Source organism: Psittacula echo (assembly GCF_963264785.1).
Source record: "Psittacula echo genome assembly, chromosome: 1".
In the NCBI taxonomy this organism is placed as follows: Eukaryota; Metazoa; Chordata; class Aves; order Psittaciformes; family Psittacidae; genus Psittacula; species Psittacula echo.
In genome coordinates, this window is record NC_137735.1 from 101,058,521 (window position 1) to 101,083,837 (window position 25,317).

The 25,317-nt window shown below is 40.2% G+C and overlaps 1 protein-coding gene across 1 annotated transcript; it reads left to right on the plus strand.

Moving 5' to 3' along the window:
• Nucleotides 1-561: 561 nt before the first annotated feature.
• MGST1 (microsomal glutathione S-transferase 1) lies at nucleotides 562-10,959 on the plus strand. The gene is made up of 4 exons (XM_080638939.1): nucleotides 562-700; nucleotides 3,149-3,296; nucleotides 5,396-5,490; nucleotides 10,342-10,959. The coding sequence occupies exons 2-4, from the start codon at nucleotides 3,171-3,173 to the stop codon at nucleotides 10,586-10,588; spliced, it is 468 nt and encodes a 155-aa protein (XP_080495065.1). The 5' UTR covers nucleotides 562-700; nucleotides 3,149-3,170; the 3' UTR covers nucleotides 10,589-10,959.
• The last annotated feature ends 14,358 nt before the right edge of the window (nucleotides 10,960-25,317 follow it).

Here is a 25,317-nt window from a genome sequence, read left to right on the forward strand (position 1 = left end):
ATCTTGATTTTCCTTTTCACTTTGGTTATTTTCTCTTTCATTGTTTCATCACATCCTAGAGTGCAAGTGGGAAGAGTCAGTGGCCTGCCCTGAAGTTCCCTTACTGTTAGGCTTTGCAAAGCAACGTAGTGCATATTGATTGGATCAGCACTGATGGCTTAGCAATGCAAGCATTTGTAGCTTTTCCCTTCAGATGCACCCAAACAACGTAGAGGGCCAAAGTACTGAGCCTCCACGTGTTTTAGTGTTTTTCAGTCAGTCTTTGAGCCAGCTGTTGCTTGTGGAATCGCTGGACACAGCCTGTCTATGAGGATGATTACTGGGTCACAAGTCCCTGTTTTACCGAGGAGTTCAGGCAGGCGAGGTTTTGCTTGATTGTTTTGTCCGCCTTTCCCTCTGCCCTCCCAGGTTATGTTCTCTGGAGTCCGGGCCTCAACCCGGCCCTTCCTTGGTGAACCACCACTGACAAACCGCCACAACACCGGCCCCGAAGGCCTCCGCGGCCAGCGGCTCCATTGGGACAGCAACCATCTCCCGCGGGGAACCGGGCCAGGACCCGCCTCCGCACCCGCAGGGGCGAGGCGAGGCGGGGCCGCGCTGGGCCGTACCGTGCCCCGGGGGCGGGCGGAGGCGCTGTGCCCGACTGGGACCGGGGCGGTTGGCCGCGGTGCCTGCACTCTCCGAGGGGACAGTTGTCGAGGTGCGTCGTCGTCGCGTTATGGCGGCTCCCGCTGCCGAGCCAAAACGGGAGGTTCCTCCATATCCCTTCCCGCCGCCTTCCAGGCGCGAAACCCTCCGTGGGTGCGGGGCGGGGATGGCGCGGGGCCAAGGCCGCCCCCAGAACCTCCGCAACGGTGTAGCCTGTCGCTCCACGCAGGCGGCGGGCAGTTGTGATGGCGGGGGTCGGCCCCGTGTCCGCGGGGATCGGTGGGGCAGCTCCCCGGGGGGGGGGGTGTGGGGGGCTGGGTCCTGCAGCTGCTGCTGACGAGGCGGGAGCGACCGGGGCGCACACTGGGCGGCCGTGATAAGCGCAGGGGTTTGGGGGAAGAGGCGGTGCCAGTTCAGTTGTAGGTAGGACGTGCGTGTTTGGAAACGGAGTTCGGAGTGGGGCTGATAGTGGCGGTTTGAGTGCGCTTTGGGAAGTTGTGTTGCGACAGCAGCCGACAAAAGGCTGGCCCGGTGCTGATGTCGCCCATTACGTGTCGCGTTAGTCTGCACTGGGATGGGGGCCTTAGCACAGCTGTGTTCCTGTTGAGGGCACGGCAGCTCCTTTAGTACCCTTTACATGGGATATAGGCTTGTGCACTTAACCAGGCTCAATTTTGCATTCGCACCATGGAAAGGTGGTGTAATATAACCTGTGTGGATCAGGCTATTTGTTGCCTAAGCATATCCCTTCAAGCCCTGTCCAGTTTTAGTATGTGAAGCTTATTTTATGCAATTCTGCTGGTGTTAAATCTGTAACCAATGTGGTATGCTTCCTTTTCATAGTGAAAGCAAGGCCTGGGCTTTATGACAGTTTGGAGAGGCTACCCTTACTAGTAGGGGAAATGGATGAATGTGGTGTAGTTCCAGAGATGGTGGTGGACCGTTTCTCATGACTTTATATAGTCCCTGGATGTATTCAGCATAGCTTTAAAATACAGCAGAGAAAAACACTGTTGATGCCATGGATTTGCTTTATTTTTGATGTGTGAAACTATGTGAGTTTTCTGCTGTGATACAGTTAAAAATTGCAGTTTCTTTACTTTGCTGAGAAAAACCTTTGCTAAATCGCTGGTTATTTTGAGAACTGGTGGACTGCAGTGTGAGAAGAGGAAGAATTCTGCTGCATTTCCTGTAGTCCCTGGACCCCGGTACTTGGCCCATGGCCCAAGCACTGTTCTAGAAAGCATAAAAGAGGGAGCAAAATCCCGTCACTGCAGCCAGACATGTCGACACAAGGCTAGATTTGTTTCACTGAGCAAATAGCTGCCTACCTCCATGTTGCCCACCTCCCCACCAAGGATTTGCCTTCAGAGCAAGAGTCTTCTACTGCTCTTGGTTTGTTTAGTTTCACTTGTTTGGCTATAGCTGGCAGTAACCCTGTGCTGAAAGCACAATGAAAGATTGTTAGAGCTGTAATCAAGTTAATAACAGTATTACCTTTTTTATTATATAGGTAATAATTGTATTACCTATTTTATTCTTGTTAAAATTATATCCTAGGTAATAAGTTAACTGTAACAAAAAGTGCATTTATTTTGGTCTCTAGTGAAGCTGAGGCATTCTAGGTTTATAGATTCCTAATTACCAAGTGCATGATTGAAGCATTTGGTGAGGCAAAAGCCTTGCTCTGTGCAGAGCACAAATTGAGTGTGCAAGGGGGCATGCTTTCCATTTTACATGCATTCAGTTCTCATCACATTCTTATCATTATGGTGTTCATAAAAGGTACCACCTCCATAGGATTGTGGGTTTGGTATGGTCTCATGGAAAGAGACTTCATTAGCTTAATCCTCCCATGATAAAAGCATAAATAGTTCTCTTCTTTTTTGTCATTACAACTTAATCTTTGCCCATGAATCATGCTAAAAGCAATTTTTAAGAACAAGATCTCAAAGGAGAAAAATGCATGTTTAGCTCAGTTTGATCACAAGCTATTGCTAGGTAGGAATATTGGTTATTTTGAACGCTGAAGTGCAATTATAATTGTGTAATTTTACAAAAAAGATATGCAATAATCATTTTCCTCTTTAAACACTGCAGTGTGTATAGTATGTCATCACACTCTTTCTGTCCTGGTAACTGCTTAGTTAAATTCACTGGTTCAAGTTAATTGGTCTAAAATTGGTGTGTTATTTCAAAAGTACTAATTTGTGTGACTAAATTTTGTTTCTGCAATTACATTAAATCTTTTGGTGGTTTATATTTTGACAGTTTAATAAGCAGATATAATGAGAGCTAAATAATATAATTTTGCATTTTAAAGTATTATATCATGCCATTGTGAAAATAAACTGGGGAAAATACATTTGATAATAAACTTGTCACAGTGGCAAAATCATGCTGTTATTGCAGAGATGCTAAAAAAAGGCTGTTCCGACAATCTTCTTGTCAGAACTTTGGATTGCTATGATGTTAGTCTAACTTTAATGTTCTTTAAAAGGTCATCAGTGAAAAGTGGAGAAATGGCTAGATTGACCCAGTTTGTTGACAATGAAGTCTTCCGGGCTTTCGCTACTTACGCGACTATTGTCGTTCTAAAAATGATGCTAATGAGTGTTACAACAGCATACTTCAGACTCACGAGAAAGGTAAGAAATTGGGAATGCTGTCTGGTAGAATAGATTGAAATTTGTACTGAAATAATATCATAAGTGCTCAGCTTTCAAATACTGGTGCTGTGCTTTGTTCCTCATCCCTCTAACAATGATATTCGGAGTTTGGTGTGCTAGTGCTTTGTTGGTCTCAAATGGACTACATCTCTAACCTAATTATGATATAATTATGAGACTGTATCTTACAGTTGAATTTGGCTTATTCGGCCTTCATAAAACATTTCTATTATTTTAAAATAAGAGGTTTTCATAACTGTAATTTCCACTGTCTTCTGAAAAGCTGGTGTCCAGGGTACCCAGTTTATAAAGTAAATAAAGCATGATATGAGGCCATGCTACATGGATAACCAACTAGTAGGTTCAGAAGAGGGAGTATAAAGTGGATTTTTATGCATCTGTAACCCTTTCATCCAGTAATTCTAAAGCTCTTTACATTTTCTAGTTGTTTTAGCGTTCCCATTGCAGGTAAGTCATTATCTAAAAGAAAAAAAAATATTTCTTTTTCTAGAATGAGAGGCAGGCTGAAAATTTATGTGGATTGATGTGTAGGCTGTATATGAAAAATCCACTGAAGTTTACTAAATAATGCAGAAGCATTGACTAATTGCATCTAGCTTTGGAGAGGGTGCTCATGGGAAGTATTGTGCTGTGTTTGCCCTGTTCTTGGTCTTTAGGCATCTGCTCATGGCTACTAGTGAAAACACGTGGTCCTGGGCTGAAGGAGACCTGAGTTTGCCTGATATGGCTATTCTTGTGAGATGTGGTTTTGTGAGACAGCATGTGCTTCAAGGATTTTGTTGGAGTCCTTTTGTTTGTCCTTTTGCTGTTGTTTTTTTTTTCCTGTTTGGTACAAGAGAACCCAGATGAACTGTTTCTGTTGTTAATGAAGTCCTAAAACCATTTGAGCTACTGCTGGGTTCTAATAGCTGTCTAAGTGTTTGAAACATCTGAAGACTGGATATAGTAGAGCACACAGCCTGACCTTTATGTCCAGAATAGGACCCAGATGTCTGTGTTGTAACCTTACTTGCTTTTGCTCTTGCAGAAGCGTATCGGCTGTGCTGGTCCTACATGTAGATCCAGTCATGTCCTGTATTTAACACTTGTAACCATGTTACGATTCATATGTATGTAGGTGCCAATAGGGCCTTCCTTATTTTGAAATACTTGGTTTTCTTATGACAGACAGTGATACTACAAACAGACAAATTATTGAAGTCGTTTCCTGTGTAATATTAAAAAGTCTTTAAAATGTTAACACAAAAGGAGGAAAGCAGATGGCAGAGTGAGAGAAGGTAAAATGTTGCTGATGCTTATACTTTTAATGTGTCTCAAGAATTTTGAGGCCAAGGATATTTCACAGGAAGGCATCAGTAGTGCCTCAGAAAGCAATCATGTTGCTCTCCTAAAATCAAACAGTTTTCTTGACTTACACTTACATAGCCTGAATGGTCCACACAATGCTTGTGTTACTACATGTGTCAGCAAGGAGAGATCTACTAACTAACTAAATTAAATACTGTTTTTAAGTAGTGGCTTACAGTATTTCGAGATAGTAACAGGTCATATAACTAGAAAAATTTGTACCTAAGAGGAAAAGGAGGAACTTACTTGGTCATAAATGAAGATGGGAGTCTCTCAGATCCTGTTGCTGTGTAGACTTCTGAAGAAGGAAGGGATCCAAAAAGGCTTTCAGATAACTTGTCAAGAATAGTGAAAAAGAGACTTAGGCAGTACAGACAGTAGTTCTTCCTTACAGGTCCCTCTGTTCCTTCAGCCCACTGGCATTACTTCAGGCTGAGTATCAGTCATCTGCAGTGCTTGTTGATCTTACAAGAAGGTTTTATCTACATGCATAAATTACATTACATTAATTTGTCAGCACACAAGCACAGGGTAGGCTCAAGAACACAGTAATGCAATGAACAATGTGTTATTCCCCATGCATTTAGCTTCAGATAAGTTATGTGAGCTCCTAGAGGCATTAGTAAAAAGAATGACCTTTATAGCAAGCTGCCTTGACTAGAAGAAATGTTTGGCTACTAATATCTCGTGTGTGTTTGGGTTTGAAATAGGCCTTTGACAACCCAGAAGATACAGCATCATTTGGAAAAGGCGAAAATGCTAAAAAATTTGTGCGGACTCATCCAGATGTTGATCGTGTACGCAGGTAATGCATAGGAGTCTTAAAAATATATTTTAAATAGCAGAATAGTACTAAATCAGGGAATTAATTTCACCACATTCTCTTTGGCAAGCCTGTGTCTGTTTTGTGTTGGTTTATGTAGTAATCTAATACAGTAATTTGTTTAAATGAAAAAACATTTACACAGTCAAACAGAATAATAATACTAAAAATAATAAGTCATTAATCATCGAATCATAAAATGGTTAGGGTTGGAAAGGACCTTAAGATCATCTAGTTCAAATCCCCCTGCCATGGGCAGGGACTCTTCGCACTAGACCATGTCACCCAAGGTTCTGTCCAACTTGGCCTTGAAGACTGCCAGGGGTGGAGCATTTACCGCTTCTTTGGGCAGCCTGTTCCAGTTCCTGTTCCAGTCCTCACCACCTGCACAGAAAAGAATTTTGTGCTTATATCTAACCTATACTTCCCCCGTTTAAGCTAAAACCCATTACCCCTTGTCCTGTTGCTACAATCCCTGATGAAGAGTCCCTCTCCAGCGTCCTTGTAGGCCCCTTTGAGATATTGGAAGGCTGCTAAGAGGTCTCCATTCAGCCTTCTCTTCTCCAGGATGAACAGCCCCAATTTTCTTTGCCTGTCTTCGTATGGGAGGTGCTCCAGCTCCCTTTTCATCCTTGTGGCCCTCCTCTGGACTTGCTCCAACTTATGTTAGGTACACCAAAACTGCACACAGCACTCCAAGTGGGTTCTCATGAGAGCAGAGTAGAGGGGCAGGATCACCTCCTTCTGGTCATGCTCCTTTTGATGCAGCCCAGGATACGGTTGGCTTTCTGGGCTGTGAGCGCACACTGAAGCTGGCTCATGTTCATTTTCTCATCAACCAACACCCCCGAGTCCTTTTCCCCAGGGCTGCTCTGAATCTCTTCTTTGCCCAACCTGTAGGTGTGCCTGGGATTGCCCCTACTCAGGTGCAGGACCTTGCTCTTGGCTTGGTTGAACTTCATGAGGCTGGCATTGGCCCACCTCTCAAGCATGTCAGGGTCCCTCTGGATGGCATTCCTTCCTTCCAGCATGTCGACTGTACCACACAGCTTAGTGTTGTCAGCAAACTTGCTGAGGGTGCACTCAATTCCACTGTCCATGTCACTGACAAAGATGTTGAACAGGATTGGTCCCAACACTGACCCCTGAGGATCACCACTTGTTACTGGTCTCCATGAGCCATTTGACAACATGAGCTCTTGACAACTGTCTGCGAACAGCCATCCAGCTAATTCTTTATCCGCCGGGTGGTTGATCCATCAAATTGGTGTCTCTCCAATTTAGAGACAAGGATGTCATGTGGTACAGTGTTGAGCACTTTGTACAAGTCCAAGTAGACAATGTCAGCTGCTTTACCCCTATCCATCAGTTCTGTAGCCCTGTCATAGAAGGCTGCCAGACTGGTCAGGCATGATTTGAAGTGAAGCCGTGTTGGCTGTCACCAACATGTTGTTTTTCATGAGCCTTAGCACAGTTTCCATGAGAATTTGCTCCATGATCCTGCCAGGTACAGAGGTGAGACTGACTGGTCCATAGCTGCCTGGGTCTTCCATTTTCCCTTTCCTGAAAATGGGGGTTATATTTCTCTTTTTCCAGTCTTCAGGAACTTCACCTGACTGCTGTGATTTTTCAAATATGATTGACAGTGGCTTAGCAACTTTATTTCGCCACGTCCTTCAGGACCTGTGGATGGATTTCATCAGGTCCCATGGAATTGTGCACATTCAGGTTCCTAAGATGATCTCGAACCTGATCTACTCCTACAGTGGGCCCAAGGTCTTCATTCTCCCAGTCCCTGCATTTGCCTTCCAAGACTTGAGTGGCATGGGCAGAGCACTTGCCAATGAAGACTGAGACAAAGAAGTCATTGAGAACTTCAGGCTTATGCAAATCCAGGGTAGTCAGTTCTCCTGTTAGCTTCTGGAGAGGGCCCACATTACTCGTAGGCTGTCTTTTGTTTGCGATATACCTATAGGAGTCCTTCCTGTTACCCTTGACTTCCCTGGCCAGACTCAATTCTAACTGGGCCATAGCTTTCCTGATCTGATCCCTAGCTTCCCAGACAACATGCCTGTATTCTTCCCAGGATGACTGTCCTTGCTTCCATGTTCTACAAGCTTCCTTCTCTTTCTCAGTTTTCTCAGCAGCAACTTACCCATCCATGGAGGCCTCCTGGCCTTCTTGCCCCATTTTCTTCTTGTTGGGACACAACACTCCTGAGCTTGGAGCAGGTGATCCTTGAATATCAGCCAGCATTCTTGGGCCTCCCTGCCCTCTAGGGCTTTATCCCATGGAACCTTACTAAGCAGGTTCCTGAAGAGCCCAAAGTCTGCTCCCTTGAAGTCCAGGACAGTGAGCTTGCTACGTGCTCTTCTCGCTGCCCTGAGGATCTCAAACTCCACCATCCCGTGATCACTGCAGCCAGGGCTGCCCTGGAGTGTCACATTCCCCGCTAGCCCCTCCCTTTTGGTGAGCATGAGGTCAAGCATGGCATGTCTTCTTGTCAAGTTATAATAGCTAGCTCTTGGATGGTATCCTGTATGCATGGAGGAGGTGGTGAGAAGATTGTAAAATATGACCATAAGTTGATTTCGTATGAAACAGTGTCCGTTAAATGTAAATGAGGTATCTGTGTAATTTGAACTCCAGTTGCAATATTGCATCTTTTTCTAAAGTATAAACTACAATGAAGAGGAGTAACTATGTTAAAATCATAGAACTCCAGACTTGTAATGAGAAAGTTAATCTGGCAAATGGTACAGAGTGGGAGTCAAAGCTTGTGTTCCTTTTGCTGGATTGAATTGAGCTTACTCAACAGTGTGTCAATTGTACAGGAAAGTTGACTAGCCTTCTGGAAGAATGCTGTTAATAGTATGGCAGAGTGCAACCTGCGGTGTGTTTTCTTTTGCAAGATTCGTGGCAGAATGTAAACTGTATTTCAGTGGACTAAATATTGCAGCTTATTTAATTTTATTTAGCTGAAGGCAAAATTTTCTGCTACCAAAATCATAACTTTAAAGATGCTACTAACAAGGAATGCTTTACATATTTTATTTGTGAATGGAGCTCACAGTTTATTTGCTATATATATTCTTATACTAAAAGCTTGAATGTAAATGAACTGTTCTCATTTAAACCACCATTAGAGAAGATCTTGAAAATAAGTGTTAGCTTTGATTTAAGAACAGTTCATCCTTCAAATTTATATGACTGTGGTTTCATGAAGGCTGGTAATTTCTGTATGTCTCTTTTGGAATAAAATCACAGAAAGAAGAGTGTAATCTCAGTGGGCTGTAAAGATGCTTCGAACTTTCCTTTTTTCCCCCTGAGTGCTTCAGGAAGTTGTTAGTTGATAGACATATGAAGAGGGACTTCTGCAGAGGAATGTAGTGGCAAGACAAGGGGGAATGGCTTTAAGCTGAAAGAGGGAGATTTAGATTACACATAAGGAAAAAAATTCTTCACTATGAGTGTGGTGAGACACTGGAACAGGTTGTGGCTGCCCCATCCCTGAAAGTATTCCAGGCCAGGTTGGATGGGGCTTTGAGCAACCTGCTCTAGTGTAAGTTGTCCCTGCCAATGGCAGGGGGGTTGGTACCAGACGACCTTTAAGGTCCCTTCCAACTCAAACCATTTTATGTTTCTATGATTATTAAATCCTGTGTTACTGTTTTGCAAAGTTGTTCAGACTTCCCCGGACCTAATAAGTCACTTGGTTCTAGTTGCTCTCTGGTGTTGTAGCATCCATGTTTTCTTCCTAAGAATGGTTCTTAATGGAAGTTTACTTTTTTGTCTTTTGCAAGTTTCATGGCAACAGATAATGCTGCATAGATTTAGCATGGCTTCTCTTCTGTATAAGTGACTGGAATTTGTTCTGTTTATGGGTATAGAAAGGACATTACTTTCTTCAGTGTACTTTTTGGGGAAAAAGAGTAAAACGGCTGAAGGATATGTTTCCTTGTAATGATGAGTTCAGAATGCAGCTGCAAAACAGCACCATGTTCTGATTCTAGTTGGCTGTGAAATTTGACATAATTAGTAAGGCTTAGAGATTGTTTCAATCAGTAAATTTGGCTGGAAGCATAATTTATCTAAAGAGGTAAAGGGAGTGGAGAAGGTTTAGGAAGAAGTGTGAAAAAATACCTCAAGATCTGGAGTTCAGCCTCAACACATTTTTAGTAAATTATATTATGGTTTCAAAATTTCGAACACTTTTCAGCTATTTTAGTGCTTAGTGGTGAAGAAAATGAACTAAAGCGTAACTGCCACACCTGTTAAATGCTCAAAAATAACATTCCTCAAGATGATTTAAATTCATGAAGTATTGATAGATTGTTTCATATATAGGATATTTCATATTTTCTTTATAGAGACTATGAGCTGAGTTTATGGGATTGGAATAAATCGCCTAGGCAGTGAAGTCTAGTAGTTGCAGTCACAAGTTGCAGTTAATTGAGGTTCAGTTAAGAGAAACTACAAGAAAATTCCAGCTACCTGTCCCTGCTTTTCCTTGCGTTCTTACACCCAGATGCACTTACATACCTCAAGTAAGCGCCTAATATTACCAAGATCCTGGGGAAAAAGTTAGAGCTTTTATACAGAAGATCAAGAGCTTAAAACATGTGGAGTGCAGCAAGAGACCCCAGAGTGATGTCAGGTAAACATGCCAAAAACATTTCAGTAGCTGAATCAAGTCCCCACTGCAGAGGAAGCCAACAGCTATGTTAGGTCCTTAACAGAAGCATGATCTGATGATGCTGAAAAATAATGAGCCTTGAAGTGGTTTATTCAACAAAACGTAACAGTGTAAACTGACTTTGCTTCTTTCCCCAGATGCCACCTGAATGACCTGGAAAACATTGTCCCTTTTTTTGGCATCGGACTGCTGTACGCTCTTAGTGGCCCTGAGCTTTCCTCAGCCTTGCTGCATTTCAGGATCTTCACTGCGTGTAGGATCGTTCACACTTTTGCCTATTTGATCCCTCTTCCCCAGCCCAGCAGAGGTTTGTCTTGGGCTATAGGGTATGTGGTGACCTTCTCTATGGCATACAACATAATGAAGTCAGTGCTATACCTGTAGCAGAGTCGTAGCTTCTGTGTACCATTTGACATTCCATACAAAGTTTCCAGCAGTGTATGCTGATGTCTTGAATGAGCCAGCATTCCATGGTGACTGGAATTAATTTTTTAACAGAGGCCTTTCTTTCCTGTTCAGAAGTATTTCTTTTTGGAAGGGAATAAAAAAAAAAAAGCCTTTCTCTGTATTCCCTATTCATGGGTTGCATTGCCAAAATATTAGGTTGAGTGTTCCCTTTGCGATTTGTCAAGTGCTTACAATTCTAAACATGCGATGGTTCTGTATTGATAGCATGTGTGGTAATTTTCTACAGATGGACTGTTTTTGGCTGTAGCTCTGAAGTCTAAATCAATAAAGACAAGAGGAAAAATAAGCATGTTTGTATTTTTGTTTTCATTTTGACACTTCTCACTGCAGCCAGCAAATAGCATGTCACTATGTATCAGGAAGAGATTCCAATCATACAGTTCTTTGACGAATGCTTACCTTAATAATAAGATATAACCAGTAATGCTAGGTTTGTTGTAAAAAATCTTTGATGAAATTGTTGTTTGTATAATCCACTTTGGGATTAAAAAAACCCAAACCATTGCAGCTCCATTTCTCTCAGTTGAATAGATAAAAAGAAAAAAAGTATATGGGCTAAACTCTATATAGTGACACTGGTGAAAATTTAAAGTAATTCTTCTGGTTGAAGTTTATCCAGTCACAAAACCCATGTTTGGATTAAGTGTAGGCCCTTTGTAGAAGATTTATTTTATTTTATTTTTTTATAAATTCAACATAAAATGAGCAACACTTGCAAATATATCAAGCAGTTCAGATGTGAATATATTAGTTTGCATGTCATACTGTCATAAATATGTTGCTGATAGAAAATTTTGCTTTTTGCTTGTATCTTTCTGTGATGTGTTAATTTGAAATATTTTCTTTAAAGAGTTTTCATAGTCTTTTGTTTGTTTGTTTCTTTTGGGGGCTGTGGCTCAGATAATAGCTCAAGATTTCAAGAAAAAAATATCCAGAAGAATCTCAATCTCCAGTGTGCTTACCATTGATAAGATTTAAATGCAGAAGTAAGAGCACAACATGTTTGGTTTACTTTCCTACCTCAGAAGCTGTGCTGCAAAGGGATAGCCCAGAGAGGAGCTGGAGACTTCTTTCTGCTGCCTCTGTATGCCAAAGGATTTGCTTTTCTTTTTGACTGAGTGAAATAGTTGTAGTACCACAAAACATATCACAGGAGGGTCTACCTGATAGCATTTGTCATGCCTACTGAAGAAGAGAAGGGTGGGACTTGAAATCAAAAAGTTAACATTGGTTTACCAGAAATGAAATCTTAACTAATGAGTGAAATAATAAAAGATCTGGATCCTCTAGAAGGAGATGGTTAAGAGAGAAGGATGAAAAGTTGAACATTGTGGTGCTTCAGTTCCTGACATGGAAGTGTAAGCACATGTCAACACTCCTGGGTTATCAGGGACTCCAATGGAAAATAGGGGCTTTGTTGTTTCTGCTCCTCACATCTTTCTCCACCACTTCCCACCTGTGCTGTTTTCCTCCTATTTTTTTTTTTCTCTGTTAGGTTTTCGTGGAATCTTGAGGCTAGCTACCTTGAATAGTATCATGGTAACAAGGTAAGATTGGCCACTGGCTCTTTCTAGCTTGAGAAGAACTGGTGATGGAGCAAGAGGGGGTGAGGCCGCAGCCTTGGGTTGGGGCCTAAACCAATTGTCAGGGTCAACCTGCCAGCTCACATTGATCAGTATGTGGATACTCTTGACTCCTTATATTGTGATACTAGTATCTAAAGCTGTATTTCCCTCTCTTCTCTGTAGCTTGACTCTTTTTTTTCTGGCTCTGTGTTTTATTCTCCATTTAAAACAATGGGAAAGTGGCCGCCATGGGCAGAGGTACCTATTTGAATTTCAGCAGCATTGAAAGGGCCCTTCTGACAAGCCTAGTTGTCATTGCTAGACATATGCAGGAACAGCATTTTTAACTCCTTTTGCATCAAACTTCTGTACAGAAATACCATTCTGAAGAGAAATACCTGGAGCCTGTCTTTATTTCTGTGATCTTACATTTAAAACAAAACTAGTTTTAAATCCCTTCCATTTGCTCAGTGGTTTCATACACTCACTATGTGCTGAGAAGTAGAAATGACAAACTGAAACCCCTAGAAATACCTAGAGTGATTCAATATTATTCTGTGTTTCTCTTGCATTTATTTTAAACCTATATTTTAGTTTCCTTTGCTCCCACAAATACCATCTGTGCATCTGGGTGGGGTATGTGTTAAATCTGGGAAATCTGCTTTACCAGCTTTAGTCAAACTCTTGACTGGAGCTCTGTGGAAGTGTGTTGAAGTCAAACAGCTCTTGCATTTCTCCAGGCCATGCCGTAGAGAGGTATACTGTACCTGTTGTACAGCTGTAAATTTTAAAAGGTTAGCTTATTTTCAGGAGAACTAAGAAAAGAAAAAGAGTGTATTAGTTGAATGTATTACTGAGCTAAACTGAATTTTCACCTTTTGAAACATGCATATGTGGATTTTGGACTGCTCTTATCAGGTTCTGTTACAAAATCATTAATCTGTAATTCTGATGAAAGGACTGGCTGTTAGCAGGTGTGCTACTTTTGACCTGGTGAAAGTGCAGAAAAGGCTAGTCCAAGTAAGACATACAAAATGAGGTCAAACCAACGTCTTCTAGGCTTCATTTCTGTTCCTTATGCCTGTTAGTCCCACCACTAGTCTTAGGTGAAAGGAAAAGTTACAAGTTTTCTTCTCTCTACCAGTTATTCCTGGCATTTTATGTTCTTACTTCTCCGAAGTACTTTGTGTATCTTTGAAATGGGTCTCATACTTGATCATAAGGTACTTTAAAATGCTAGCTGGCGTAGCTTGACTTAGCTGATTTTGTCTCTGAGTGAATTTCGTGGGCTGTTTCGTTTTCAGAAGTGTAACATGTAAGCAATTCCTCAGTTTATTTTTTGACTCTATGAGCTTATGTGGCTTATAGCCTGAGTTACTTTGTCCTGGTTCTCATGGCTGCAGACTTCAGTTGTGCTGAAGGCAGCTATGTGTCTTCCCAGTTACTTACAGAAACAAATTCAATCTAGATTTTTGGTGAAAAATGCTTGTAGTGTATGTCCTTTCTAAACGCAAAAAAAAAAAAAAAATCAAAAGCAAAACTTTAAAAATACCCTTTTAAAAGTACCTATAATGTTGGCTGTTATTAATCAAACTAACATGGTTTTTATTTCAGGGCTGAAGTTTAAGAAGAATTTTTCTCTTTTTCCAAAACTTGTCCTGCTGACTGAGGTGACACATCAGGTGCTCTGTGAAAGGTTGTATTAACATACATTAAAATACTCTTATGATTAAATATCTCCAGCTGTTGGACACTTAGAAAAATACATCTTTGGGATTCACTTTAAGTGATTTTCAAAATTCAGAATCTTTATTAGTAACTCTCCCTCAAAGATTTTGAAGGCTAAAATCGATCATTAGCTCCTTCAGCCTGACCTCTAGTGGAAAATATGACATGGAATGACTGCCCTTCTGCTGAGGTGAGTTTAATCATAGCACGACTTCCAGAAGGGTGTGTGATCTTCATTCAGAGACTCTGGGAGACAGGTATTGACTCTTTTCTATGACACTGTTTCTTTCTGGAATATATGTACACTAAACTTAGTCTAAGCATAGGTTCTTTTTGTTGGCTTTGTTGTTTGGTTTGGGGTTTGTGTTCTGGTGTTTTGGTTTTGGGTGGTTGTGGGTTTTTTGTGTGTGTGTCTTTTTGTGGGTTTTGTGAGGTTTTTTTTTTGGGGGGGGGGTTTTGTTTTGTTTTTTTTTTTAATCAAGGCAGTTATTATTAAATTATTGCAGTGCAATGAGTAATATGAAATATTTTAAACAGGGGCTTTCTTCCTAGAAAACACTCCTTGCTCCTGTAAACTCTTGGAAGGCAAAAAATTTAGAGCCCCTTTCCACATGTAAAAAAGAATACTACTTTTCTGTTTTAAAATAGGTGTGAGAAATGTGAGATATAATGCCTGAAGTATTTTTCTGTATAGTAGTGCTAGTTAAGCATTCTTAGGAACACATGTTATGAATATGCACACATGGGACAGTATTCTGCATAAATGCTTGCAATGTATGAAGTTGTAACCATAATTCTACATCATAAGTCATGTAAGAAGTGCTACAGTGATGTAGGGTATCCGTTGCTGGCCTGGAGTAAAGCGTCCTGAAGTGGATGCTTATAGAAGAGTGGAAAATGACATCTCCAGCACACTTTCTTCAAAGCCTACTAAGTTGTAATATGGGCAGGGGAATGGTGGCTGACTGCTCCTAAGTACACAGCCTCCATGCCTTGACACAGCATTCCCAAGTGCTGACCTGCATGCCAGGTAGCTTCTTTTGCCATGGTAACACATTTAAAAGTAGCTTATTTTTATCCATTAAAGGACATTAGCAGTTGCCATGTAATCTGCACAATTGAATGTTTTTATATCTAGCTCTTTGCCAGTGGATCCTCGAGTGCATCACCATTGACAGCATCTTTCTTTTATTCTACATCTTGTATGTGCTGGTAGAGTTTTGAGAGAACTAAGAAGAGGAAGTTGCAAGAAACCCATCTTTTTAAGGAAAAGTCTTTGTCTCATGGATACTGCTCTCCAGTTAGGGGGAATAAATACAGAAGTTAGCACCAGTGCTGCAGAAATAATAAGGCTGGAGGGGGGGGGAAGGACTGAAAGGAAGGAAATACTTTAATGAGAGCTTAGCACAGCATCAAGGAGCAAACTGGATGAAGACTCATAGATGAAGTGTTGTAAGGGAGGCAAGTAACTTCTGCTTCTGTGGCCATCTTACTATATTTAAAATAAGTTAATTTTTAGGAAAGTGTTTCCTTGTGCATCTAGTCATTAAATATCTGCAAAAAGGATTATAAGTACTTCAAATCAAAATGGAGATCACCCAATCAGGCTGAGTCAACTTGGTACTTAATTCTATTTAATCAGTTGCCTCTTAAAGCACCTGTGACACACAAATCACTGAGGTAGGAGTTCATGTTGTGTGGCTCCAAAGAGAGCTGTCCCAAAAATGGCATTACACCTACAGCATTGGAGAGGAGGATTTTGGGGTGGGTTGTGGTGTTTTTTTTTTTTTGCATGGGAAGGCATATATGGCGCTTGTTTTCAAATTTATGGAGAAGTATTCATTTTTACTGCAATACATCTGTGGAAATCAGAAGGGACCTTCAGAACAAGGGTGAGTTTGGGATCTGGACAGAAAACGTTCAGCTCTGTAGGTTGCCCCACATTTCTTGGAAGAATTTCTGAACTTCATCTCTTTAACCCTCACTTTAGAGACAAGCTGTAGAGATTGGTGTGTGTATGTAGAATTGCCACAATAAATGCTCAAGGTAGGTTAAAATTCTTAATGTCTAGGTGCCTAAGAGACCTCTATATAACTGCTACAAAGGTAGAGCTTCATCTCCTTCCTCTTTTCATAGAAAAGGACACTAAAAGCTCAGTCTTCTTTAACGGGCCTGCCCTTATGTTCTAGTGTGCATGACTGTCTCATTTATTTAATACTGAGCAGCTGTAACACATGGAAGTTGTTTACTATGGGATTTTCACATAAAATATATGGGCAGGTGTGGTCAATCTTAGAGGCTGCATTTCTCAGAGAGCAGTGCTGGCAACTTGCATTTTCTTCTTGTGGGTTTCCCTTCTGTACTCTTAAAGGGATGTTTTCATAAGACCCAATTTGTTAAAAATACAGATACTCTTTGGTACTAAAGTTAGCTGGGATGGTGTAGATCCTGCTACTCGGCTCTTCTGTTGTCTTATCCAGCAATTTGGAGTTTGCTGTCGATCTCTCCTTGTCTTCAGATGGGAGAAGGGTCCAGTGCTACTGATCTGCCTTGTTAGGGGTCAGATGGCTTACTCTGCTCATATTTCATGAGCACTCTATGATGATTATGGTGAAATGTTCACTGCTAATAGAAGTGCTAAGGACTAAATCTTACCATTTGCTCATTGGGCGAGTTTTTGGAAGTTGCATTAAACTGAAATTTAGGTTCTGTTGGTGCTCAGTCTTTGGAGTTTACCTGTCTACTTTCAAGGTAAATTAAATTAGTTCTGCAGATCCTCTTGGTTTTCCTTGGGATTGTTCTGCAAGTAAAAGCCTGGATGCAGTTTCATTCTTTGTGTCTGGAGTTCTGAGACAGCATTGTTTGTTTATGGCTCTTTCGTTTAGATTCAGTTTATTTTAAAGAATCTGACTTTATTTAAATATATTGGAGTTACTTAAAAGTGACTGTTAGCTCTCCTTTTGTTTTGCCTCATCTTTCTGCTTTGCCCAAATGGATGATAGGGTTAAGTATATTACCAATATGTCTGTGTGTTAGAAAGTAATAAAATGGACAGACTTTTTCCTTTCTTTAATTTTGGTCTTCCCCTCAACTTTTCTTCATTCCTAATGAGAAACAAGCAATTCTCTCAGATCCATAGGCATGGCAGTAGGTTTTCCCTCCCTCTGCTCGTTCTCAATTTCGTGCGTGGTACCACTAGATGTCCCTCTTTGGCTTTTTTATTAGATTTCAGGACTGGCCCTGTGAAGAATAAAGTAGCTGTGTTTTGCGTCTCTGGCAGATTGAGTTGTAGGGGGAAAATATTTTGCGAGCTTTAAAGGAGAAATTCATAATGGGTATTAAGGCAAAATAGTGTCTCTGTACAGTAAACTTGTGCTAAAAACCTTAATGAAAAAGTGACCTCTGTGAAAACAGAGTATTTAACCTGTAGCTGAAGCCTCAGAATGTTTTGTTTGCTTTGTTTCTTTAAATTAATGAGGCACCAGGTAACTGCAACATCTGAATTCTTCTACTGAGGTTCCTGGAGAACTATGAAAATTATATTTTAATTATCTGCTGTTGTTTTTGATAAGTAAATATACTTTATGATTTGTATTTAGCAGTAGGTGAATCTGAACAGGACTGAGGATATTAAAAAACTTGAAGTGAGTAAAGAAGTAGAAATAAATGTCAGAAGCTGTGTCTGTTTGCCACAATATCCACAGGAGAGACTCGGCACAATTAGTTTACTTGAAAGTATCTTGATGATTACAGAATTCAACTTGAGAATTTAAAGATGCTGTAAAAATAATGTTGCTCTATTTATATAAAACTGGGATGCCTTGTAAAGCAATGTGTGCATAGCAGATTTACTTGTCACACAAAATGCCAAGAGAGTGGTGGGGGGCATCTTTGAGTGATCCACTTGGCACAGAGGTGGAGTACAGTGTCAGCATAATGAACAGGACCTTGCTTGGTGGATGAAAAATATTTTAAATTGAGTTTTTATTTAATGGATTTGAACTTTTCATGCCCAATTACCTTTTTCCTGAAAGAGAACAATAATAATAATAATAATAAAGTGCAAAGGTTCAGTTTCATTCTAGAAATGGGTAAATGTGCTTGGAGAGCTGTCAAAAGGCACAGTCAGATCTCAGGAGTAAGGTAGCTAATGCCCTGGCGGGGATGTCGATCAACTTCTTTTGTGGCTTTAGATGTCCTTGTCAATGGTAATGTGACAGAATGGGATGAGTCATGTACAGGGACGGGTGGCAACAGAGTTGGTTAAGGTCAGAGAAAGTATGTCCTTGGGATGGGGCTTGTATGAATTTCTTAATTTGTCCAGTTAAGTCTTACAGGTGCATGAGTTATGGAGAAACCCACCCTAAAAATGAAGTTAAAAGGATTTAGGGAAACTATTCCAGGATATACAGAAGTAAATCCTTCCCAAAGAAAGCTTAATCCATCCTATAGGAGGAATGCAAGAAGAATGACGAAAACCAACAATCCCTATTAAATTCTATGGGTCTTTGCCTTCTGAAATAATGACCTGTTCTCAGCAAACTTCTATGGTAGGAACTTTTAACTTCAGGCAGATGTACATCTGCGGAGAGAAGCTTAGCCCAGATGTGTGGAACCATGGTAAATAAAAGTGTACTTTTAAGAGTGTATGTAATGGGGGAGGACACATTTCCTATGTTATTTATTTAGTTCTCATCACTATGATAGCTGGATTACGATATATTGACTGTAAACCTAACTCAGAGACCAATGGAAAAGTTTCCACTGACTTTCACAGGCTTTGCATCTAGACAAGTAATCTCTGTCATATTCTATTAGTTTAATTCAGTATATGCAGAATAAAGTCTGACCTAAAATATTTACTGCAACCAAGCAGCAGTGTCCAGATAAAATATGTTTTGTAAAATTTCAAAGAAAAGAACTTTTCAGGTAGGTTCCACCCTACCTCAGCCTTAACCCTGTTTTAACTGCCACTAGAAGTGGCTGGTCCATTGTTTACGTGTTCTTGATCACAGTGAGAGCGTTATTGATGGTTGGCCTTTGACCTGGCATTACTGATGGCTCATATGGTGCAATCCTCAGCAGGGGACCTAAGAGAGCACCACTTTAAAATGGATCCTGCTGGCCATGTGGTGCTGTTTTGTTCTGTACATTGCTAAAAGAGCCACTGTCAAGTTGAAATCTAGTCAATTAAAAACAAACAGGCTAATGGGAGCTTCATGTCCCCAAGTCCTTTTGCCAGTTTCTGTGGGATTGCAATCAAGAGTATCCTATTTTTAACCACATTTTTCTGGTTATTTTTGGTGGAATTTTTTTATGTATGTGTGCCTGTGTGTGTGAAAGTATAAACCATGCTAAAGGGGGTACTGGCTACTTCACTGACATGGAAATGAAAGAACGAATATGACTAAACCCAAAGTACACTTTGTGTATTTCACAAAAGAAGGATAAAATGTATTTTCCTTTAATTCTTTCAGTTATTAAGAATTTTGTCTGAAAATTTAAGTAGAATGAGCTTAGCAGTTGTATAGAAAAACAGTGGTTTTTATGGCAACCTCAAAAATAGTAGTTTAAAAATTGAATAAAATTTGTTAGCTCTGAATAAACGTTTTAAAAATACTTCTTGAAGCAAAAAATCATTAAAATTACTTTGATCGGAGAAATCAAAACATTTTGTAAAACACTATATTTTTACAATGGATGCAATGGAGTTTCTATGCACTTGCATACAGATAACATTTAACTACACTTATACAAACTTCTGTATTATCTATTAATAGTTCCAATAGTGATTAAAATTGAGGTCTAGAGCACCTCAAGAAGATCTTTTTGCCACATGGTAGGCTGTGTACTGGGGAATGCCATGGAGGGCAGACAGGGCTCACCATTAGGAGACTGATTGTGGAGACACTGAAGATCATCAGTTTCCATGGACTGCAGAGCAAAATGGTGTCGTTCGGCACTTTCATTTCAGTGTATGGCTTCAGTTCAAAACTGTTGATTTAGGATATTGAAATAGTCTTGTGATGTTTTCTGTTCAGAGCACCAGATGGCTTCTAGAGAGCTATCCCAGCACCAGTGACAAAAGCAATACAACTTGAGGACAACACGTGTGGCATCCACTGAAGACCAAGGACTAACCAACCAATCATTGAGATACCAATACAGAAGATACCAATCTCAGTCATATATTGAGAGGTCCATCACAACTGGAATTGTTTTTTTCAGCTGCTAATGTAACTGCTGTTTCTCTTTAATTATGAATTTTATCTTTCCTCTGTTTTGAAGTATTAAAGTGAGACTAGCAAACAGAGAGTGATCCAAGATCCTCGTATTCTCCAATGTCTCTGTGCTGTCAGAGGACTTGGCAATAGAAAGTCCATTGCAGCCCTGGCAGAACCAGCTGATGGAGTGGTTAATGATGCAACACTTTTTTTAGTAATGCGTCTCATTTGGACACCACAGCACATCCTGTTTGTATTTCATCTCTTTTCCTTGGTACTTTATCTATGTCTACTACTCTTGCGTTTTTTCCCCAGGGACTTTTATTTTAATCATTTGCTTTTCCTACCTGAACTTTCTTGTACATACTTAATATTACTTTACTTGGGACTTGAACATATGGAACAGATATTTTTAATTCTCACAGTTAACGCTTGACTGCTTAAAAGATACATTTTTTTATTTTCAAAGAAAGCATTTAAAATCTCCTATATCCTCACGTGCTACCCAGAAAGATGTTTAGTACTGACCAGTAATGCATACAAAGTGAAACTTCTTTTTTCCCCTCTACCATGACTTTAGTGAATAAAGAAGCGTTACCCAGTAAGTCTTACCCAGATTTCCTTGCAGCCTTTAGACTCGTTTGGCCCACTCATGGATCTGGTTTAAGTAGTCATAATAAGGAGATACCAAATGCTGGCAGATACATTTTATTAGCAGGGCCTTGACATAGTGAGAATCTGGTTACAAATAGCTCTGATCAAGAGTAGTAGTTGCTTGCTTCTGCTCATAAAAACTGAGAGTTTTGGAACTGGTGCACCAAAAGGCCTGTATTCTATCCTGACCTTATTTTTTACCAAATCAGGTAATATCTCCATACTTATATTTCCATTTCCAACCTCCAAACTTACATTAAGAAAAGAAGATGAAACAAATGCTAACTACTGAAATTGCTTGTATACAAGTCAGCTGAGTTGCAAATCATGCACACACTCTCACAGTCTCTCAGGCATAAATATTCAGCTCTAAGGTAAAGAGTAGAAGAGACATAGCGACAAAAGGCAAAGTGCCAAAGGGAAATGTAAAGCAATATGGTACCTTGGACTTGGAATTGGGAAACCTGTTCTGCTGACATATGACATGAACTGGGCCACCTCTTCTTGCTTTCATTTTGTTTCTTTCACCTTTATTTTTGCCACTTTGCGAAAGGGACCGTAGCTTATTTCCAGTGAGATCATTACAGAACCTAGCTTAACAGGACCATGTTTCTCATGGAAGTTGCAATTTTAATTTGTTGCTATAGGTGGTACTGTAATATTAATACATAATATTAAAGAAGAGGAAATAATAAAAAGTTGAGAATAATCAATAAAAAGAATGGTAACAAACAAATGTTGGTGTTTCATACTGTCTAAGGAGAGTTCCTGCTGAGGTGATTTTCAAGCTTGAAGAGGATATAGTGACATTCATGTGGTGGCTTTTGAAGTGAGTAGTGCTAGTCTGTTAGATACTCTGTTTTCAGATCATTTCCACCAAGCCTCACAGAGCCATGCATCAAACCCTCACAGGAGCAGGATCAACACCCTACTCCTTTCTTCTCACCTGATAATTGTCTGTGGTAAAAACCTAAGCACTTTATAAAAAGGTTGGTCCAAGATGACCAGGAAGTCTTGAGATAAAGCATGATAGTTAGATGATACTTTTCAAAATGAAGAAGGTTCTTGATATAGGCAGCCAAAAAAAGTTTGAATGGAGTCTCATCCATAAGACAAAACAATCTCTAGAGTCTTCTCCAGACTAATCTCAAAAAGGTTGCCCTCTTAGCTGTTTTAGACTATGGGGCTTTTTGTACTTATGAAGAAGTACTGCTTAGTTTCTTTCACTTTCTAGGATTGCTTTCTTTAAGTCTATGTAGTTGTTAGGTAGCTCAGAGAACTGAAACATGGTGAGATTTGTGCAGAAGTCCCTTCTGAGAGAGTTCTGCAGATCTCCTACTTCATATTCTTTCTGATACATGTTACTTAGGCCAGAAGTGAGAATGTCAGTATCAAGTTTTCCAGCTTTTTCTTGGTTACTAAATTTGGGAATGCAGTAACATAAATCAGTATTCAAGGCAGCTGGATTTTCTCAAAGCTGCTATTCTGACAGGATAATGCTTACTGATCTTCTATAGTGGCATCCATAATAACACATTCTCAAAGAACAGTTACAGTACAATAAAGGTGATTCTTTAGGCAGTTGAGGTCAGCAAGGGTCTCCTGCCTTGTCCTACAACCTCAGTGTTTAGAGTTCTCGTGTACTGTATGGGCTTTCAGTTGCAAGAGAACAGAGGATAAATGCGTGTCTTTCTCTTTAGGACTTTAGGAAGACTTAGAATGGATACAGGACCTGCATATTACCAGCAGACACACTTTGTAGAAATATCTAGTTCATTCTTACAGTACTCCTCTGAACCTCAAAGGACAGACATTCAGACTCTTCTGTAAGATAAGAAATGTTGGGTGGGGAGTTAAAAGAAATGAATTTTTTAGCATCTCAAGGAAGACACCTAAAGTAAGAATACACAAGGTAGAATAATGAAGTAATTTAGGCTGGAAGGGACCTGTGGAAATCATTTTGCCCACCCCCCTGCACAAAGCAGGTCCTAGCTCAGGGCCTTGCCCAGCTGACTCTTAACACCACCAAGGGTGGAGATTCCACAACTTTCCTTAGGAACCCAAAAGGTTATTTACTGAAGCCTTATTGTCAAATGTTAGTTACCAAAGTTTTTAACAAATACCGTAACCTTGTCCTAACACTTGTAGCGGCAATGACCAAAATACAGAGGCACTGCTGCATGTGTATGAGGGAGTGGGCAGAAGGTGGTAGGGGGAAAACCCAAGTGAAGTTCTTGAGACTTAAGACCTTGTCTTGTACATGAGATGTATTGCTGTGAAATGGAGAACTATGGTTCTTGTAGTGCCTCTTGAGTGCCACACCATGGAGGTACAGGAGTGTACAGGAGTGTCTGTAGGGGAGGCTTGTAAAGACAGGGTCCAAAGGAACAGAATTAATTTCTGATGAGTTATGCTAAGCCATGCATATGGAAGACAAGGATGTAGGTTCAGGTCCCAGCTGAACCACAGCCTTCTGTTCCCTTAGACCAGTAATTTGGGACCTGCTCTGGAAACCATCAGTTACTTGGAGATTCACCACTTAATTGGAGTAAGCCTTTGATCTTTGCTGTGCCTCATTCTTATCTGGTGAAACACAGATGGTGAAACCTTTGCCTGTTTTGCTTATTTACATCACAGGACCTTTGTGCCAGATACTGTTGCTAATTGCACACTAGTCCCCTTGTAAGCTACTGAAACATTAGTAATAATACTATGTCATGGTTTAAGCTGAACCCAGGACATACTAGTAACCATCTTTAAGTATGTGATTACATATTTCAGTGTAGACAAAATGTTATAAAGAAGATATTCCACAGTGTAAAATGTTTATTATATAATCTGAAAGGTCTTTCTTTGTGTTGTGTGTGTGGTTTTTCAAATGTAGTTATGTTTACTCAGTACTGACTATAAAATACATTTTAACCTTCCCTCAAAATATATTCCACTGCATCACTGTACTATCCTTGTGAAACAAACATTTGAATTTTTTTCAACAACCAAACCCATCATTTCACAAAGCTTTATACAAATGGGAAACGTAGTTAAGATTTATTTATTATGTAAAATGGCATGGATTATTGCGTTTATTACTTTTAAATTGCACAATGCTTTTACATTAGGATCAGTTTTAGAGAACAGGATCAGCTACTATAACTACTAACAGTTTTGGTGCCTTATTACCTTCTATTATAATCTGAAGTAGTTTTCATTTATTTAATTTAAACTCCTGTCATTCTGCTTTTTCAAGCTTTAATGTTTCAGTTTCTAAAAATCCAGTTGTTTCTATCTCCGCTGCTAAAGAAGTGCTGTTATTAAGTGATTTGATGGCTTGTTTAGTCCCTTGACTATTCCAAGGCTCACTTTGCTTAATTTAACTACTGTACTCGCCTGCTCCCTCTCTCCTCCCCCCCGCCCCTTTTTTGTTCTTAATTGTTTTCAGAGTACTCAACTTCCTGTGGGGAATCAGTCAGCATGCCAGACTTCAAAGCACTTGTTACAGTAGACCAATTTGGCAATATGCTAATTTAAGCCTTTTTTTATATCTTTCTATGTTGTTTCTATGCAAACAAAGACCATTTTGGACATTAGTGAAAGAGCGAGGTCTTTGGAGGCTTTTTATTGCCTCAGATCTTATTGGGTGAAAAAAGAGAGTGGCTCTTAGCCATTGGAGATGGAAAATACCTGTAGGGTATCATCTGATACATCCTTCTCACAATTGCTTACTCCATTTTATTTGCTTTGCCCAGTCTTCAAGTGAATCCACATACACTGAATTTGGATTGGCTTTAAATCAGGGAAACTGGGGTATGGCTCTTCCTGTGTGACCGTGAGATGTGGGACTGAGGGTCCTCAGCTGTGCAAATCGTTATGGGTTCACAAAATGAAAACATACGAAAACTAAGCAATATAGCTTGGGCCTTTGAAATTTCCAAGAACAGTGAAACAAGTTGAGTCTCTGAAGTTTCAAATGTTTGGGAAGAACATTGGATCTCTAATTACATGCACATTTACTCACACTGTACACTTTAAGCTATCAGGTACCTGACAGGTGAATCTGGGAGATGCATATGAAAGTTAAGTACAAATTTATCCACATAAAGTTTTGCATGGCTGAACTGCTTAGAAGGACCGTTGATTCATGTTCCTTTGTGGATGAAGTTACAGAACCCCTCAAGACCTAGGAAGGATTGTGTTTCCTTCTTGTTAGCTGGTGGAGACACAGTTGCTATTTTGTTGATCAATTCCATAGACACATAGCGGCACCCATCATGCCATTTTATTTTCATGAACTGAATCTCCTGTGCAGGTCACTTGACCTCAATTAATTTTTTATGGCAAAACCAGCTTTGCAGAGGAACCTGAATTACTCTTGGTACCTTCTTGAACACTTCTTCTGCCTCGATGCCCCACACAGTGATGTCACTGATGTATTGTACATGTTCAAGGGCATTACCATTTTCCAGTGCACTTTGAA

Excerpts from the sequence above, each read along its gene's own strand:
- MGST1 (XM_080638939.1), top strand. The coding sequence starts at position 3,171 with ATGGCTAGATTGACCCAGTTTGTTGACAATGAAGTCTTCCGGGCTTTC. Across the intron at positions 3,297-5,395 it reads ACTTCAGACTCACGAGAAAG|GCCTTTGACAACCCAGAAGA; the intron begins GTAAGAAATTGG and ends GGTTTGAAATAG. Across the intron at positions 5,491-10,341 it reads GATGTTGATCGTGTACGCAG|ATGCCACCTGAATGACCTGG; the intron begins GTAATGCATAGG and ends TTCTTTCCCCAG.